Below are 20,401 nucleotides of genomic sequence, written 5' to 3'. Positions count from 1 at the left end.
CCTGTTGCCTTCAGATCCAAATGTAAAACTCTCAAGCTACCTCTCCAGCACCAGGTCTGCCTGTGCATGGCTCTTCCCGCCATGATGACAATGGACTAAACACCTCTAAACTGTAAACCAGCCCCAATTAAATGTTGCCATGGTCATGGTGACAGTACCCTCAGGAACAGGTGCATGTGGCAGGGGTTGGCCCTGCCATTCCATGGCCATAGTCACTCCACGGTAGAAGATTGTAGCACCACAAAGAGGCTTAATTAGCTGGTTGGGTAAAAACTAGCAAGAAGGCAAAGGCAGTGAAATTTCAACAATATCAAGGCTGCTGTGGAACACTTGGTTCTTCAGACTGACAGAGGTATGTGACACTCAGAGGTCATGGCATTTTCTTTTGTACCCTAGTTCATCAGAAAATAACGTAAAGCAGGGCTTAGGAGATTACTGGCCTGGCATGCACAAAACCCTGGGTTTGATCCCCAGGAATTGCATAAAACTGGGTTTGGCGATACACACCTATACTCACAGCATTTGGGAGGTAGAGGCAAGAGATCAAGAGTTCGAGGTCAGGATTGGAGAGATGGCTCAGTGTTTAGCAGCACTGGCTGCTCCCACTGAGGACCCAAGTTCAGTTCTCAGTGTCTACATCAGATTGCACACAACAACCTTTGACTAGCTTCAGGGGATACAGTGACCTTTGCTGACCTCAGTGGGTACTTGCACTCAGGCACACCCCCCCCCACATACACATACACACATAATTAAAAATAAATATTTTTTCAAAAGGAGGTCAAGGCCATCCTCAAAAAACTAAGTTCAAAGCCTTCCTGGGCTACAGAAGACCCTGGAGGAGCAGGGGGCCTTAGACCATGTACTTGGCCTGAAACTTGCATTCCCTAAATAAACATACAAGACTGTCAACAAAACCATCATTATGCTTTTTCCTCCATAACTGCACCTGCCCCTGCTCAATGCACAACACTGCTTAGACCCCACATGTACTTATCTTTAGAAGGTGTGCATTAATCTGAAGTGATTATAACTTTCCAGAAATCCTCCAGAATGGAAGCACAGGTCCACAGCATCCGTCAGGAAAAAGCTGAAGAACATTTTGTTGGCCTTACCTGTGACCCCAGGAGGGCAGTTGTTGCACACCACCTCCTCTGTCTCTGGCATCACTGAACAGCTGAACCCATTGTGACAGGGGCATGGCTTGCAGCTGCGGGGGTCATGTGGATCATTGTAGAAACCAATGGGACAATCAGCACACTCAATGTCAGGATTCTCGTCTCCCGAGTAGCAATCTCCTGGAAGAGAGAAACGGCAGAGTCAGTGTGGATGAATGTGGGGATCAGACGGCAGAGCCCCAAGACTTCCCAGAGCTTCCCCCAGCATCTGAACACCAGCATGCAACCCCACCCTTGAACCAAAGATAAACATGGCCACTACCTTGGCTCTCACCTCACCCCTCACATCCCATAGACACGCATTTCCTCATTATCCACGGTCATTCCATTTGCTGGCACCCCCAGTTAGCCCCTGACTTGCCTTTGATCTTCCCACATAATTCTCGAAACCCCCACCTTGCACTGAACATGACAGTCATTTCCTGTAACCTGGCACCTTTCTCTCGAATTCCTGTGGCATTTCCATAATGAAAGCGGTCAAGTGTACTGTCACTATGTCCATCTCCCTTGACCTCAGTCCCACACTCTATGTGAATTCAGGTATGGTATTTCTTCCTCAGCTCTTGCTCCTACAGGAGACCCACTCATCTGGCTCTACCCCCAGACACCTGGTCCAGGTTTCCTTTCACTCACCTGTGTCTGGATCGCAGGCCCCTCCCCCTTGGCAGTTACAGGGAATACAGCTGCCAAAAGGCCCCAGTCTTGCTGAATCTCTTTTGTAGCCAGAGGCACAATCTTGGCAGAATTGTCCCTTGTACCCAGCAGGGCATATACAATGTTCAACCCAGGGGGCTGGGGCTCCGGAGACAGGACGGGCTGAAATCAGGGTCACATTGTCAATGTACCCCGTACCTGCAATAGAAAGCAGAAATTAGAAGTAGCCAGGTATAAAACCATGATCGAGAGTGGTAGCTGGCCCAGGCCTGTAGTGCCAGCACACTGTGAAGCAGAGGCAAGAGAATCTTTGCAAACTCAAGGCCAGCTGGGTGTACCAGTCATTGTTCATTCAAGATCAGCCAGGGCTTCATTTTTTTCTACCCAGGTGGTGTTTGCACATGGTACGTGGACAGCTATAGCAGTTGGTGTCTGTATGCTGGAGTCAGGAAAATGAGGGTCTAAATTGTGGCTGAATCCATATTAGCTGTGTGAAATTGGCAAAAATTCCTTGACCTCTCCAGACTTCATGTCCTCAGTTTAGAAGAGACGGGATGGCATTATCTAGCCCCTTAGTTTTTTGTGAGAATGAAATGGGATGCAGTATATCTGGCAAACTGTAACAATTCAACCAACTGCTAGTAGCCATCCTTCCTGCTCCCCACTGTATCCGTGGCACTGGGGATATGGACAGGGAAGGATAGCCACACTTCCTTGGACACGGTGTTTAGACGTGTAAGGAACTCCCCTTTCAATAATTGCAGGTGGGATTAGAAGACCCAACATAGGAAGTTCACAAAGAGGAATTAACAGAAGACGTGTCCAAACACCGTAGCAGTGAGCCTAACAACTCGAGGAATAAACGGGGTTGTGGCGATGCCACATGGGTCAAGAGCTGTAAATTATCCCCTCCACGTAACTGAACTGAAGGGACTCTTCTTAGCAAAGCGGTTATTTACTATTCATTATTCATTTATTATTATTCATGACAGCTGACCTTTTTTTTTCCTTTTAGGAAAAAAGATATAAAACATAGACTCAGGATTTCTGAGTGAAAACCGTCAGGTAGACTATCTCCTTGCTTGGAGCCTGCTGCCACCCATAGAAAGCAGAAGCAGATGAAGCTCAAGCCAAGGATGAGATCCTTGCTCTCTTGGTCACTTACTGTACTCTCCGTAGGTAGCTCGGATCAGGAGGGCTGTGAGGTTTCGCAGTAACCTTCGGTACTCGAAATAGCTCAGCTGGGGGCTCCAGCGACTGCTTGGATGCTCATTTAATCTGCATAATTGAACATTTTTCAATGAGTATAAATCCAAGTCATGCCACATTGCTACCTGATACAAATTATGTTTGAAAAGGTGGGAACAGTTAGGTTCTGGTGCCTTGTTTGGAGGGAGGCTTCCCAGTAGACAGAAACTTGGGGATTTCTCCATCCACTAGGAGGGCAAATCCCCCAGGAAGTAGTGGAGGCTGTGTCGATGTATATACTTCCAGGGGGTCACTGCAAAATCTGTTCCCAAGCCCTCAGACACACTGTACTCTTTGCCATTGCAGTACTAAACACATTTGGCTTTCCCTCGAGAGTGGCTCTTTGTTTGTTTGTTTGTTTGTTTGTTTGTTTGTTTTTCAAGACAGGGTTTCTCTGTGGCTTTGGAGGCTGTCCTGGAACTAGCTCTTGTAGACCAGGCTGGTCTCGAACTCACAGAGATCCACCTGCCTCTGCCTCCCGAGTACTGGGACTAAAGGCATGCTCCACCACCACCCAGCTGAGAGTGGCTCTTCATTGTTCTTAAACGATTCACTTATCACCTGAGTGCCTTTCACTGATTCTTTCCAACTGTCCAAATCTATGCCTTCCCTGAAATGTCCTGTAAGTGCTGGGGATCAAACTCAGGCCACACACACACACACACACACACACACACACACACACACACACACACGAGGCTCTACCACTGAGCTGCATCTGCCGGGGATCAAACTCAGGCACACACACACACACACACACACACACACACACACACACACACACACACACACACACGAGGCTCTACCACTGAGCTGCATCTGCCATCGGAATGCCTTGGTGCATTTACAAGTAGTCTCTGTATTCTTTTTACTGGAAAACTGAGTATAAGAAACCCCTTTTCATTTCATTCACTGACTGACTGATTAAATAAAATCTGGTTGTGGGGCTGGGGATGCCCCACCTCAGTGGTAGAGTATTTGCCTAACATATATGAAGTCCTGCCTTCAATCCCAGCATTGCAATGAATGAATAAATTAATGGAAAAAAAAACAACAAAGTTGAGTGTGTTCTTGGCTTGGGTGAGAAATTATGGGACTGGAGGAAAAGAAAGCGAGGTAGAGGTGATCAGCATTCAGCCAGGGGAGTCTCGGTGAACAATCACCATACAATGCAGTGAGCATGGTTAGCAATTCACAAACAGAACGCCATGGAAACACATGAAGTGTCTGTAACTTTGCCTGGGGTTTGGAGAAAGCTCATACAAAGAAAGCATGTAATCTGACCCCAAAGAATAAACTCATGAAGCTGAGGAGGTGGGAATGCAACCAGGAAGAGTGTGTACATATCATCAGAATAAGAAATACTTAGTTAACCAGGTCCTTAGATTGTGTGTGCACTATGTGTCTGCCTCTCTCTGTTCCTATTGCTTCTACTTCTAGTCATTGGCCAAGCAGCATTTGTACCTAATGTAAGTCTCTGTGTGTTACTTGGGACCTTAACGTGGCAGTGGGCGGAACTTGGGCGGCCTGGCAGAAAAAGTCCTCGTGGCGGCAGGGCTCAGGTGGCTTTGGTGGAAAGACTTATTGTTACACTGGGATTAAAGTGCCACCACCCAGTGGCACTTCTTGCGATACAGCCCCTAAGTGGCTTTCCACCATCTTGCCAGCACAGACAAGATCTCGGTGCCCTGGTATGACACCTAAGACACAGCCTGATAAATCTTTTCCAGACTTTTCAACCTGATTTATCCATTTATCCTTACACATGCTATGTTTTAGCCTCAAAATATCATCTGTGGGGTTGGGGAGATGGCTCAGTGGTTAAGGACACCAGCTGTTCTTCCAGAGGAACTGGGTTTGGTTCCCAGCACCCACATGACAGCTCACAACCACCTACTTCTAGTTCCAGCATCTCTGGACTCTGAAGACACCAGGTGTGTGTGTGTGCGTGTGTGTGTGTGTGTGTGAGAGAGAGAGAGAGAGAGAGAGAGAGAGAGAGAGAGAGAGAGAGAGAGAGAGAGAGAGAGAGCACATCCTCAGAAATTCACATGTGGAGGTTGTCTTTCTCTAATGTTTCTTTCTGGAAAAGACTTGTCTATCTTTCTATTCTCAGCTGACACACTTGATGCCTTGTGAAACTTTCCTTGACAGCTCCAGGCATAGTGAAGTTCTTTCTGAAATGGACACACACCACCACTAAAAGCAGCTATCAGATCATACTGTGCTTGCTTTTGGGTATGTTAACATCTCACCAGACCACCAGCTCTGGAAGGACCAAGCTCCTATCCCATCTTTCTTTCCTAGCCTCTAACATGGTCCAGAGCACTGAGTGAGCACAGCATCCTCCCCCTGCCTCTCTGGACACGCCATTCCAAAGCCACTTCTACAGGATGAGTGCAGTCTCTATGATGTCACCTACACCAGTTCCTCTGACCTCAGTTCTCCCCGTGACCCTTCACCTTACTTCTTGCTCCACTCATATTCAACTATCAGGAATTCCAAGCACATTTCCTCTGGCCATTAGCCTCCCACTCTTCCTTTCCTTGAAGACTGCTCTCCTCACTTGCCTCATCTTGTTACACTTCTCTCCATCACTCCAGGACAGCTGTGCCTCCTGTGTTCGTTCAGAATGCCTGTATCCTCCACCCAGTCATCTCAGTCTTCCCCATGACCATGAATCTGTCAGCTACCAAAGGGAAGGGACAGTGTCCTGTTTCTGCATATAACAGTTACGATAAATCTTTCCGCCAAAAGCCACCTGAGCCCCACGGCCACGTGTGAGCTTTACGCCAGCCGCCCGCCCAAGTTAGACCCAAATGAATACACAGAAACTTGTATTAGGTTCAAAGCTTCTCGGCCAATGACTAGGATTCCTCATCTGTTAGCTCAGTCTTAATTATCATAAATCTATATATTTTATAAGACTTATCGGACGCCTTATTGGCGTCCCTCCTTGCCGGTGAGCGACACTTCCTGTTTCCCCTTCTTTAAATATGAATCTCCTTGCTATGTCACTTCCTGCCTGGATCACCACTTCTCTACTACATTTCCCAGAATCCTCTTTGACTCCTAGTCCTGCCTAACTTGCCGTTTCATTGGCCAAACAGTATTTTATTTAACAGTCAATAAGATAAACATACATAGTACATTCCCCATCATAACAGCATGCCTGGTAACTCAGAATGTACGCCTGAATGAACATATGAACAAGGGACTCCCACCTTGCACTGTTTGGTGTGCTTGTGGCCTCTCTTTACCTGAATGTGTAAGTCTTCGTGATTCCACAGGGAAGCGTCTTGCCAAGTGGCATCAGAGGAGCTCTGATCTGAAGACCGGCACCTTCCAGGATCACATCGTAAGCAGATGGGTGTCTACCACCCCTGTCCACACGGTAGTCAAAAGACAGGCTCTGTCCATAACTCACTTGCTGATTACCAAGAAACTTGGCTGTGAAATAGAGTTTTGAAAGATCAATGGTACTGCTGCGAAGGCAAGTACATGAACAAATTGAATTAATGTTATCAATTCCAGTAGGAGTCCTAGGGGGCCCATCCACCCTTCTATCCCAGACCACCCTGACAGAAGGGTCAGTAAATGTCATGGGATGTGGGCATGATATTTTGACTGTGAAGATGGCTCTAAAAGAGCCTCATTATAAGACAATTCTACCTATTAGATGGTTCATGGTGTGACCATTACAGACATGCTAATGTACAAAGATCCAAGGTGAAACAGCAAGAGTGCCATTTGTTACATAGTGTTTTATACCTTAAAGAAGGCTTCTGCAGACATCATATTGTGTGCGTGTGTTGATGTGTGTGTCCTTGCATGTGTACAGTGAGCATGAGTGTGTTTGTGCACAGGTATGTGAACAGCATGTGGAGGCTGGATATTGATGTTGAGTGTCTTCCTCGATCTCTTTCCACCTTAGTTTTTGAAACATGGTCGCTCACTGAACCTGGAACTCACAAATCTGCGAAGTCTCTCTGACTAGCAAGACCCAGGGAGTCTCATGTCTCCACTGTTCTAGGGCTGGGGTTCCAGGCACGTACCTCTATGGCCAGCTTCCATGTGAGTGCTTAGCATTCGAATTCAGGTCCTCATGCTCGAACAGCAAGCACTTTCCAGATTAAACCATCTATTTGATGGCAACAATTCCTGACTATTGGCACACCTGTTCTCATTTAGTAGTCAAGAGGACTGAAGTTCACAGACATTAAAAGAACAACTTGCTTGGGAAGTGCTCATTAGCTAAGGCAATATTAACTATGATTCAAATTTTAGCCAGACCTTTGTCACTCAGTCATTGACAATATTTTTAAAGCATTGACACATGCTTTGGGGCTGGAGAGATGGCTCAGCACTCGAGTGCTTCCTTCTCTTCCAGAGGACTTGGGTTAAGAGCCCAGCACACACAGTGTGTAGCTCACAACCACCTATAACTCCAGCTCCAGGAAACCCAACATCTCTTCTGGCCTCTGAGGGAACTTGCACACATGTGCATTCCCTCACACAGACAAATACATACTCATAAACTAAAATTTTTAACTTTTTAAAAAGACATGCTTTGTTTTTGCTTTTCCATAGACCCATCAAATTTGATTTCATGCTCTGGTGGGAAATCTAGAAACTTTTCATTTGGCTAACGAGGTGCCTCTCAGCAAGGGCTGACCTCCAGGATACCTGGACTGGCCTAGAGTATCAGGACAGGGTGACTTATCAAACTGGGCCTGAACTCCAGCTGCCTCCAGAGGCTGCTCTGACTCCAGTAAGGGGGGCGGATCCCACATCACATTTTCCAGCTCAGTTTATCTATCCTGACTTTGTAGTCCTAGACATCGGCTTCTACAGAAATCACCCCTCACATACCAGGTGCCACAAAGTAGACTGGGTCCGATCTTTGCGCAGAACTAAACACATCCCCATGGCGCTGTGACCAGTGGAGCTTTGCAGGAGCCCCATTTCTCTGAACTGCTTTCCAGCCATCAACATCTGCAAGACAACACCACCACTCTGAGACAACTCCCATCATTCCTTGAGTTAAGCAAGGCAAGACTTGCTTGCCAAAGTCCTAGAAGAAATAGACAGGTCATCCCCCCCAAGTTGTTTTACAGTTTTCCAAATCCCCTTATCACTTCTATCCACCAGCTCCTGTCCATAGCTGCTTTGACTTTAAAAAAATATATATGTATATGCATATATACTTATATATTACATTTTATTTATTTCATGTTTATGTGTGTGTGCACATGCCACTACAAAGGACAACTTGTTCAGAGTCAGTTCTCTTCCTCCACCATGAGGGTCCTAGGAATCGAACTCAAGTCCTCAGGCTTGGCAGCAAGTGCACTTACCCCTGAGCTCTCTCGATGGCCCTATGCCTTATCTTTGGCTGGCTCTTACCTTTGGACTCCTGTGACTCAGCCTTATGATTCCAGGCTTGTTTTCACCTGCCTGTCATTTGTATTTTTATCATATTTAAAAAAAAAAGATCTGGCCAGACTGAAACCAGCTAATATAATACTAATTTCCAACATGTTCATAATGTTCTGAAGCCTGCTAACTAAGGAGACACGTTAACTCAGTGCTTGTAGATGTTATGCTATTAGTGAGTGTGGATTCTGGGATGTCCTCATAAATCCCTCTTCCACATGAATAATTCGTTGTGGTTTTGAAATAGAGATGGGTGGGAAGCACAGGGATATAAATAGCTGTTCTCTTTTTCGCTGTTTTTAAGTTATTCATATGCTTTTCAGCTGTAATTTTTCAAGGCATACGGTTTGTCCTATCCAAAGATAATGTGCATTACAAAACAATACAAGAAATGTAGCTCAGTTGGTAAAATGCCTGCCTTGCACACTCGAGGTCCTGGGTTCCATCCCAGGCACAGAACTGAACTGGGTATGATGGCACAGTTTTGTAATTCCTGGACTGGAAGGTGGAAGATCAGAAGTTCAAGGTTGCCCTCTACTGCATGTGGGGTTCAAGGTCAGTCTGAACTGCGTCAGTCTTAAGAAACACCAATAAGAGAATTGCTAACGATGACTAGATAGTGAGTAGGGAAGCCACTGTCAGTAATCATAGATCCTTGTCCAATGTTAATACACACACACACACACACACACACACACACACACACACGCGCGTGCACATGTATATATATCAAAACACTGTGTTGAGATGCTTTACCCTGATAGAAAGTTGAGGTGATCTTGTGGACACTGAAGTCTGCAGAGCTGTGGCAGCTGGCTGAATGCCCATAGCAGAAACACTGGGTACAGCCCTCAGGGTTTGCCCTGTCCAGATGATAGTAACCTGGTCGGCACCTGCAGCAGAATTGTAGACATCAGGATGATGCTGTGATTATTTCATATTTCACAGAGATGACCGTGCTGAGTCAGCCTCTTCCTCCTTTCTCTCCTATTTGGCACTATTAATTCCCTGAGTGGGGATGGTGGCAAGGTTTACATACCACCTCCACTCCAGAACACCAGAGGCAATCACACCTCCTCCCCACACACACACACACACACACAAATGAGAGTTCACTTTTTTCTGCTTTCAATGGAGCCTTGGTGGTCTGGACTTGCTGACTGGCACACCCTTGGTGATGAGTGGAGGTTGGTGGGTGGTGCAAGGAGGATGTGACAGGGGTATGCAGCACAGATCTGCCCTGGAGCAAGTGTTTTGTGAAGGCAAAGTGGGGACCAGAAAAGCAAGTCCCTTACCTTAGTACCTATTCAGTTGTCCCAATCCCCAAAACCTTTGAGTGTTTATTAGCACCCTGTTCATCATAGCTCAGTCCTGGTCCATGGAGGAAGGAGCCACTAAGGACATAACAAAGATAAAAGGAGTCTAGAGACACCCTGAAGCAGCCAATGGCAGGCTGGCATCCCACCCCTAACCTTCAGGCGGCTTCTCTTTGGACAATTGCCAGGCAGAGCTGAGCTGTGGGGGATTCAGGAGAGAAGACTCGAGTTTTCTCCACGTGAAACAAGAACAGTCCTGTGACTACCCAGGCACCTATGTCTACTCGTTCTAATGCCCCTGAAGCCTATGAGATAGGAATTATTTCTGATATTCTTAGGTGAGGAGGGCAGAAGGGCTGAGGCAAGATTCAAACCTATGGAGAGGGAAGGATGAAGGAGGAGAGGGATTCAGGTGAAACTGAAAGGTCGTGTCACTCCTAAAGATGACTTTAGGATGCTGTAAGATGACAAATGATGAGTGTGCACACCAACAGTGGTCACTCCCATGGACCACTAGTGTCATCTGGGATAGCTGTTGTTTTTGTGTTTTGTTTTGTTAGCAGAGATCTACTAATTATGGTGATGGTAATTATTGCTTTATGTAGCTTGCTATTTTGTTCCTTATTTTAGAATTAAAAAGGCTTTCAAAGACAGGTTTAGTTGCACATGTCTATAAACCCAGCAGTTGAGAAATAGAGGCAGGAAGCCATGCTCTGCTTATTGTAACAAGTTCTAAGCCCTGTCTCAAAACTGAATAATAATAATAATAGTAATAATAATAATAATAAAGACTTTCAAGCAGGAAGTGGTATAATCCTAGCATTTGGGAGGATGAGGCAGGATTGCCATGACCTCAAGGCAAGCCTGGCTCCATAATGAATTCTAGGCCAGCCTCTGTTACAGAACAAAACTGTCTCAACTTGTCTCTGCCTCAGCACCCCTGCTACAAAATGCTTTCTTTAAAAAATTGTGTGTGTGTGTGTGTGTGTGTGTGTGTGTGTGTGTGTGTGTGTAGGTGCCTGGGACCAAAGAGGGCACTGGACCCTATGGGTTGGAGGCTGTTGTGAGCCACTGGACACGGATGCTGGGCTTCCAACTGTGGCCCTCTGGAAGTTAAGCACTCTTAACTCCGGTGAGCCTCCCCTCCCCCACCACACACACAAAAAGGCTTTCAAAAGGTGACTGCTTTCTTAACATCAGGCTACTTATGTCTAACTCTTTCCTCAGCAGCAAAGAACCCCTTGAAAACACAAGCCAGGAATGCATTTGGCACTTCCTCCGCCCAGGTAGAAGCATTTGGCAGGGTGCCAGGAAAACGCTTGCTTTCTTTTAAGGAATTGAGGAGGTGGCTTTCAGCTGCAAGGCCACCCTCACAGCCCCTCTGCTCACAGTCATCTCTGGGCAGAGCAGAGTGTAGCCTGAACACAGTTCATACTTCAGGGATGTCCTGAGGCAGCAACTGAGGGCGAATGGCTCCTCACTGCTCCACCTGCCCCAGCATGGCTCAGGCCCAAAGGGCTCTTCCGTGGTGCCTCATGTGCGAACATGTAACCACCATCCCCTCCCTGGGGCGGTTCCTTTTCAGTACGTGATGGTTATATATGGCCATACCCTGCCACAGTCCCTATTACAAGGATTTTCCTCAACTTGTTTAATTAGGCCAGGCATTTCCCAAGACCCACTTCAATCATATGATCTCATTATTGCATACCACCTTGCATCCAAGCACCTGGGAATCACAGCCAGCTGGCTGGCGAGGGGACTCTCAGGGCCCTCTGCCTCCATCACAGTAGAGCAAAGAGAAGGGAGCCAAAGCAGAAAAGAGACCACAATGAGTCGCAGGACTTGTTTTTTGTTTTGTTTTTTTAAGCTCAGCTTTTGAGCGCAGGGTGTAAGAAGTTCTCGACATTTGTTCAGAATCCGGTTTCCATAATTGTACGTGAGGGATTAATTCTTATGCCCGGTGCCAGGGCACTCACTCTCTCTGAAGCCTTTACAGACATAGTTCACACAGACCTATCACAGCGTTCTCCAGTGACAGCTGGTTTGCAGACACAGCGGCCAGAGTCACAGGGTCCAGAGATGCCAGCTGGGTCACAGTCACACTTGGAATCTCTGGGAAAAAGGAGCAAGAAAGTTAGGAGCCAGTTTCTAACACTTCTCAGTCAGCTAAAGTCAGCTGCCCTGAGCGGCAGCATCTCATGGCCATGCCTTCTTCGGGGAGGCTTCACTTAGCAATCACGTCTATGCTGAGCTCTTCGTACCTTCAACGACTCATGTATCTAAGCCAGTGGGGCAGCGACCAGTAATGAACCCTTTGCCAGCTACCCAGAATGAGAAGAATGTGCCAGAATGTAAGCCAAGTTCTTATGAAACTGTTTAAAGTTTGGTTGACCAAAGAGTTTAATCTTTCTTTAATTTGTAATTTATTTTTATATAATTTAACTTAATAAATGATATAGTTTAATTCAACAAAGGATGGTGGAGTCCATCCACTTGCCATTGCAGTATGTTTACGTTCTTCCTTTGGGTAGGGCCTCTACTGAGATACAATCCACATGCCATGGGATTCACCCACACACAGTGAACACTGCTCATTCGTAATCAGTTCTCAGAGTTTTACAACCATCACCATAAATACCAAATCACAAACATTTTCAGTGTTCCTAAAGAGCCATGCCATCCCCTCCCTTTAGTCCCATCCCCACTGGATGTGGCCACTAATGTACTTTCTGTCCCTTCAGATTTATCTATTCTGGATATTTCCTATTATTGAATTCATTCCATATGTGGCCATTTGTGACTGACTTATTGCACATACAAGTTTTCAAGGTCTGCCTATGTCATATCATGGACTATATATTCTTCTGATGACTGAATAAAATCCAACTATATGGATTTACCACAATTTACTTATCTCCTCATTAGCTGATAGATACTTGGTTTGTTCCCAATTCTTAGCTATAATGAACACTATTCCCATGACCTTCTGCATACAAGGTTTTGAGCATTTTATACATTTTAACTTATGATATATATATATATATATATATATATATATATATATATGTGTGTGTGTGTGTGTGTGTGTGTGTGTGTGTGTGTGTGTGTGTGTGTGTGTGGAACTATGGATTGTGCTGGCTTTTGTGTTCCTTAGTAAAGAGACTCTTACTGGAGACAATGCTGTCATTTAATCCTGGCACTGTCTCCCTGTGTCATGACTTGCACTGGCTTCCATCACTCATTTTGGCACACACTCATATCTACCTCATCAGCCTAAAACCAAAGTTGTTAGCTCTTCCCCGTGACCCACACCCTGCTCAACTGCCCCAAAGACCTTACAATGGAGAAAGAGTGAGCAATGTTCCCCTCTGGCTGTCCTGTGACCCCATCAACCTGAAGCCTGCTTGAGCTCTTCACTTTAACACCCCTGCCTCATCCTATCAACGCTAGATCTAATCAGGCTCACATCCAGAATCCCTCCTTTGTCTCGGTGCTTCCTCCTAGCACTTATCCAGATCAACTAACAAACACGTTCTCAGCCTACTGAGCTAAGAACCAGGGGTTGGATGAGAAATAGGAACCAGCCCTGATTCTTGAGGTTTCAAGGTGGGGCAGCAACAGCAAGGTGTATAATGGCAGCTGCAGCCATGCTGAAACACCCCCAGTTCCAGGCACTGAACCCAGCAAAGAAGAGAACAAAGCAGGGCTAGTAAGAGGAACAAACAAATACTGATAGCAAATGGTAGAGCCAAAAGAAAAGTGCTTCATGGCTTTCAGGGAAAGGATGGAGGCCACACGCACCAATTCTTTTGAAGCAGGGACTGTGGCTGGGGTGTGGGAGCCAGAGGAGTATTGAGAAATTGATCTAAAGGGGCCAGAGAAGGCTAGAAGACAGCAATCTGTGCAAAGGCCCAGAGGAAAGAAAATCGTGCGGTAGCCAGTAAGGCCAGGAGGATGTGCCTATTTGGGCAAGGAACTGTAAAGAGCTGTGCCAGGTAAGAGCTGTTATCAAGCCCAGCCCATTTTCATAAACATTTTCTCCAGAGTCTAGAGAATTTTGTAACTATATGGTATTATAGAAAATCAGCATCTTTTCCCTTTCGGCAGCCTGATGGATGTCACCAGGTTTGAATGCTGCAATCTAATGGGCTGTATGTGGAGACGGAATTAACATTTCCCACTGCTGGAAACAGCTGGCCAGGAGCTGGAGTTTCTTGTCATTCACAACGAACCCCAAATTAGACGTCAGGAACCATCAAGAACCAAACAGAACCAAGAGGACTTGGGGATGGAGATGCCCTAACTTTTTTCTGATATCCATGTCCCCCAAACCAGGGGTCTCAAAGTGAAAGCCAAACCAGAGAGATAAGAAGAAATAGGAATGTTCTAAACTGAATGTTGGGACTCACCTGTGGAGGCGGAGGCAGGGGATCATTTGAGGCTGGCCTGAGCTACTCATCAAGACCTTGTCTCAAAACAAAAACAATAAAGTGAACAACAACACATACACACACACACACACACACACACACACACACACACACACACACACACACACACACACACACACACATATATATATATATATATATATATATATATATATATGGGGGGGCTAGTACTGAAGTTATTCATTAAATAAATGTATCTTCATAACCAGAGCAGTTTCTCTACTGCAAAAGTAAAATAATGTATCAAATATTAACAGTGCCAAACTAGAAAGGTCTTGGGGACAGTCCTCAGAGAAATGGAGGAATAAATCACACCTCTGACATGTGGGTTGTGAGGGTAATACTTGACAAACATTCGGATCACTGACTGCTTCCAACCATCTGTCCCCACATCTCAGCCCATAAGTATCTCCAAACCCATTTCCACATGTAGCCACCTCCTGAATAACTTGTCTTCCCAATGATTGTCATACTGTGTGATGGGCAAAGCAAGCTTGATTTGGTAATATATTTGGCATGCTAGCCAAGAGCAAAATCCAGACAGACCCTTGACCACAGTGGCTCATTGATCATTTGTTGGTATTGAAAGATTATTGCTGAATCTAAGTAGCTGCCTGGGCCCTGACTTTCCTCAACAGTGGACTGTCACTTGGAAGTGACACATAAAATAAATCCTTTCCTCCCCGAGTTGTTAAACTAGGGCAGATGCTTACAGTTGTCTCTGGTCTTGAGTACACCCAGCATCAGTGAGCATATGGAAGCCTGGCTGGCATCGGTCACACCTGGGTCCTGTCACACCCGGCTTACACCTGCATTGTCCAGAGTTGTCACATCCAGCACTGAGAGAACCTGTAACCCACAAGACGGGAGAAAGAGAGAAGAAAAGAGTAAGCACTTGTAAGGAATTTAAAAAGTGACTATCGCCGGGCTTTCCTTTGCCATTCTCTATTCAATCTTGTGATTTTTTTAAATCTTATTTTAGGAATATAAATGGAATACTAGGGCCGGGCGGTGATGATGGTGGTGCACTCTTTTAATCCCAGCACTCTTGAGGCAGAGGCAGGAGGATCTCTGTGAGTTAGACACCAGCCTGGTCTACAAGAGCTAGTTCCAGGACAGCCTCCACAGAGGCCACAGAAAAACCCTGCCTTGAACACCCCCTCCCAAAAAAAAAAAAAAAAGACTGTTTCCCCATGGGAGCTCAATACACAATAAGTGATGTGCACTGCTCACGCTCACTGTCCTTAGCAAGGAGTCCACGGCATTTAATACTCTACTCTGCAAGGGACATTTTGACAGCTGGGGATGTCTGCTTCACAGAAAGAAGGGAATGACTCACAAAAACATTTTTTGTTTACATATTTGCTCTGGCTGGACATTAGGGAACACACAGTGCCTTCCTTTTTCTCTCCTCCTCCTTTTCCTCTTCTTTCTTCTTCTTTAAAATCCCATCAATAGGGTGTGGTAATGCATGCCTATAAACCTTGCCCTCTGGAGGCTGCAGTTGAATGACTTTGAGTTCAGTCAGCCTGGTCTACACAGTGAGTTCAAAACTCAAGGAGAAAAACCAATGAATAAATGAGCATATTAGCACATTAGAAGGAGTAACTTTCTCCCTTGTACCTAACAACCAAAGACCATCTTTTAGGGGCTAATCCTTGACTTGTGTGTGCTCTATGTGAATGTGAGCATGCATGTGGAAACCAGAGGACAATCTCCAGTTGTGCTTCCTCGGGTATTCTTCAATCCCACCTCCACCCCCTGAAAGACAGGATATTTAGCTGGCCTGGAACTCATCAAGTAGACCAGGCTGCTCAGGATCTGCCTGTCTCTTCTTCCCAAGTACCATGGTTACAAGTATGTGCCACCCTTCCCAATTTTTTTAAACATGGGTCCTAAGGATCAAACTGAGGCCCTGCCAGGAGTTTACTGTCTGAGCTATCTCCCCAGCCCTGGTGGAATGATTTTTTGTTTGTTTGTTTGGTTGGTTTTTTTAAGTACACACAAAAAAGCCTCTTAACCAAGAATATGTCCACCTACCAGGAAAAGCAGACAACTCCACATATGTGACATCCCCTGGTGGTCCAGTCACTGACTTAGAACAATTGTCTTGTTTGTTTTGCTTAACAGCCTGAGATAGACTATTTTGAGAACTAAAATAAAATAATCAGACCACAAAGCTAAAAAAAAAGAAATTCCTGTTGGGATTCTGATGAATACCATTACACAGAAGTCCCTCTGTAATGAAATATTTTAAACATAACAGATGATTTGATAATCCCCAATGCATTTTTCTGTTCAGATTAATGTTAAATCTCGTGTGGCAAGATGGTTCCATGGATAAAAGTGCTTGCAACCGAGTCTGATGACCTGAGTTCAATCCCTGCAACCCACGTAAAAGAAGAGAATAGACGCCTCCAAGTTGCCCTCTGACTGCCACATGTTCACTGTGGCATGTCCCTCCCCTCACCCCATAAGTGAATAAAGGTAAAATAATGAAGAACTCTTCCTCCCCCTATAAGGTAGTATAGTAGCATCTTGTTCCACCAATAGACTTGAGGGGATGGCCTTAGGGTGTGGCTTTGGTACTGGGACTTGGTCCCTTGTAAGGAAGAGAAGGGGCTAGCTCAGGCTCTCTTGGGTTGTGGTCGGAGCATCCTGCATGGCAGATGCTGCGCCTCCAGGGGCAGAAGACCATGGTGGTTATTTACCTTCATTGTTTGAGTGCTCCCCAAATAAATTTGTTATTCTTTATTTGGGCATCAGTGGACTTCTTTTAACCCACCTTCAAGGTAGTAAAGAGAACTCTGTTTTGGCTTTGCCCAAATAGTCCAAATTTTATTCTCTAGAATATTCTTCTAAGATGAATGAACTATGAAAGTAAATATTTTGTGTTCAAAAGAGTTGGCTTTCAAGAATTGTGACATCACACATTCCACAGGCCAGAAGCTTGCTTAATAATGATAGCAAAATCCAAGAAATCATTGGATTTCTTGTAGTACTGGGGATGGAATCAAGACCTTGCATATGCCAAGCCAGTGTTCTACCACTGGGTTACACCTCCAGCCCTGTTGTTCTATTTCTCAATGCTGATGTTGCCAAACATCTGAAACTCTTGTAGAAATACTGCTATTAGCTCGAGAGACCCTATCTTCATAGGACCCTACCTGAAGAATACCACTATAGAGCAGGGGTTCTCAATCTGTGGGTCGAAGCCCATTGACTGTATATCAAATATTTACATTATGATTCATAACAGTAGCAAAATTACAGTTATGAGGTAGCAATGAAACTAATTTTATGATTGGGGTTTACCACAACATTAGGGACTGTATTGAAGGGTCCCAGCATTAGGAAAGTTGAGAACCACCTCTCTAGAGGAAGCTGGAAGACAAAAGAGAAAACATCCCCAGATTTGAGTTCAACAGATCCCAAGTCAAATACCAAGCACTTCCAGCTGCATGTCTCTGGGCAAACTGCTCACATGTGATGTCTTTTAAGTGAAAATGAAAACATACACCTTGAGGGGCCATTGTAAGACTGAGAGATAATATGTAAGAGGTGCCTAATCCAGCATCTCACATATAGTAGGTGCTTAAAAATGTAGTTAACACTACACTAATAGACTATTATAGTGTTAACACTATACTAGTAATTTACCCCTGAGGCATCATCCTTTCAGACCTTCAAAGCTGGCATGGGGCTGTTTGATGTCTCCAAATGCAAACATGACTAATTTAACTCACATTCTAAAATGCCTAAAACAACAGCACTGGGATCTAAAAGTGCCTTGCTAGAATGAAAACACCTGCCCTGAATCTGCATTACAAGCTGGGCTCAGGGATCGTGAACAACTGGCTTGAAAGATGAAGAACAGCCTTCAGGGTTGTGACTCGGGGAGTGTTCTCAAGGCTCAGGTGGATGATCTCTATGTGTATCTGGGGGCACAGGAGGTGTGATTAGTAGTACTTAAAATTAAGCCAAGACAGCTTTCATGTGAGTCTCCCTCCTCCTTCCTTTTTTTTCATGGGTTCGAGCACGTGTGTGTGTGTGTGTGTGTGTGTGTGTGTGTGTGTGTGTGTACATGCAAGAATGTACATGCACGCTGGAAATATAGCTCAATAGTAGAAATTTCATCAGTATGTGCAAGGGTTCAAGCCTCAATATTGAACAAACACATACATACACATAAATGTACATTTAAAGATGTTTTAAAGAACTGAAATATGCTAATACCCTGTCATAGTTATGTAAAAAGAAAAGTAGTGAAGGAAGAGAAAAAGTCAACAATACTGATGCCCACATACCTCAAGACCTTGGGCATCATGAAAGGAAAAAGCAAGCACATACATGATGCATTTTAAAGTACCCGTGAAAAGCTAGCAGGGCTTAGGCATGTGACTCAAGAGAAGTGATGGCCACTCAGCACTGTTTTGGGGACCATGAAGTCATCACTTAAATAAGCTCACTGCAGGCTGGGGAGATACCAGTGGAAAAGGCACCCCTGTGCTGAGTCTCCAGCACCTGACTCTAATTTCAGTGTTCAGGCGGCTGAGCTATAGCTCAAGCCCTCTTCATACTGTTTACTTTGGGACAAGGTCTCATTACGCCACATAGACTCCCCTTGAACTTGCTCTGTTCACAGGTGATTCTCAGGAACAAGTCAAGCTGGGTAGCTGGCTGAACCTGAGAGCTCCTGTTCAGTGAGAGACTCTACACCTCAGTAAATAAAGAGGAGCACAATCAAGGAGGATACCCAACATTGTGTTCTGGCCCCACACAATGCACACCAACCCTCATACACCTGTGCCTGTATACATGCAAACACACATACCCCCCATATACACACCACTTCTGCACACACATGTACATGACATAAGCTCATTTCTAAATTCATGAGAAATTGATATGAAGGCCAAACTACATTGAGCATCATTCAACTGTTGGCTTCATTTACAGTTGTGGGCTAATCTTTTTGTACACTGTAAAGATGCGTCTCTGACTAAAGTGCCTTCTGATTAGTTTAATAAAGAGCTGAATGCCCAGGCAGGAGAGAATAGGTGGGACTTCCAGGGAGAGAGAGGAATTTGGGTTAGAATCTTAGCATGCAGGAGACACTGAGGAACTCAGACATTCAGAATGCAGATGTAAAGGGACACATGGCAAACATAGATTAATAGAAACTGATTAATTTAAGTTATAAGAGCTAGTTGGGAACAAGCCTAAGCTAATGGCCAAGCTTTCGTTGTTAATAAGTATCAATACCATTATTTGGGGGCTGGCAGTCCAAAAAAAAAAGTCCAACAAGAAAGACCAACTACAATTTCCCACACATGAAGTGAAAGCAATTAGTTTTTCTTTTTTTTAAGACTTTTTTTTTTCATTTGAAATAGCAATTTCACTACTATTACAAATTCTTTCAAGTGATTATTGAAAATGGAAATGGCCTTGCAGTCAATTGGGAGACTGTGAAATCACACAGGAAATTAAAGTAGAGCTGCAATTCAGCTCCCTACTTGGGAGGCTGAGGCAGGAGGATTGCAAGGCCTGTTGGGTTACAGAACAAGTTTAAGGACAGCCCAGGCAGCTTAATGAGACCCTGTCTCAAAGGAAAAACAATCTGAAGAGATAATTGGGATATAGTTCAGTGACAGGGCACTTGCCCAGCATGCACCGGGGCTCTAGGTTCAATCTCAATACTCCTGTCTCAAATCAAGCTGCTGGTTTAGTGATGTTTAAAGCCCAGATGCAGTTAAGAACAAGTAGTGGAAACAATCTCTCCCACCCAAGTGTCCCTCAGCCTAGGCAGTTGGACCTAAAGCTTTTGTTTCTTCATCTCTCCACCAGGAATGTGGGTGTGTGTCACACACAACCTGACAGGCTATGAGAATGTTTTGGAAAGTATAAAGCATTAGTCAGCCCTTAGGAAATCCAGGTTTTCTGGGGGCACCTGGCTGCCTTGGATATAAACTCAGCATTCTGATTTTTTTTCTCCATTCCTGTGGATGCGACAGGAAGAACCTGTTCTGGGGACAGAAGACCTGGATTACCTCTCCCAGTACCTTGCCGGGAGATTTCAGGCTACTTATTAACTTTCTAGGTCAACTTTTCCACTGTT

The 20,401-nt window shown here is 45.0% G+C and overlaps 1 protein-coding gene across 1 annotated transcript in view; it reads right to left on the bottom strand.

The window, feature by feature from the left end:
- Lamc2 (laminin subunit gamma 2) overlaps window positions 1-20,401 on the bottom strand; it is a 63,899-nt gene that overhangs the window by 19,942 nt on the left and 23,556 nt on the right. Inside the window, exons 3-10 of the mRNA XM_027417363.2 lie at window positions 14,997-15,132; window positions 11,846-11,944; window positions 9,270-9,406; window positions 7,950-8,072; window positions 6,338-6,527; window positions 2,998-3,110; window positions 1,812-2,030; window positions 1,116-1,298 (exon numbers count right to left, since the gene is read on the bottom strand). Coding sequence (XP_027273164.1) covers window positions 1,116-1,298; window positions 1,812-2,030; window positions 2,998-3,110; window positions 6,338-6,527; window positions 7,950-8,072; window positions 9,270-9,406; window positions 11,846-11,944; window positions 14,997-15,132 — 1,200 coding nt within the window. The remainder of the gene's footprint in view (window positions 1-1,115; window positions 1,299-1,811; window positions 2,031-2,997; window positions 3,111-6,337; window positions 6,528-7,949; window positions 8,073-9,269; window positions 9,407-11,845; window positions 11,945-14,996; window positions 15,133-20,401) is intronic.

This window comes from Cricetulus griseus, chromosome 5 (genome assembly GCF_003668045.3).
Source record: "Cricetulus griseus strain 17A/GY chromosome 5, alternate assembly CriGri-PICRH-1.0, whole genome shotgun sequence".
In the NCBI taxonomy this organism is placed as follows: Eukaryota; Metazoa; Chordata; class Mammalia; order Rodentia; family Cricetidae; genus Cricetulus; species Cricetulus griseus.
Note: the sequence above shows the minus strand (reverse complement) of the source record. Positions and strands in the feature narration are given on the sequence as shown.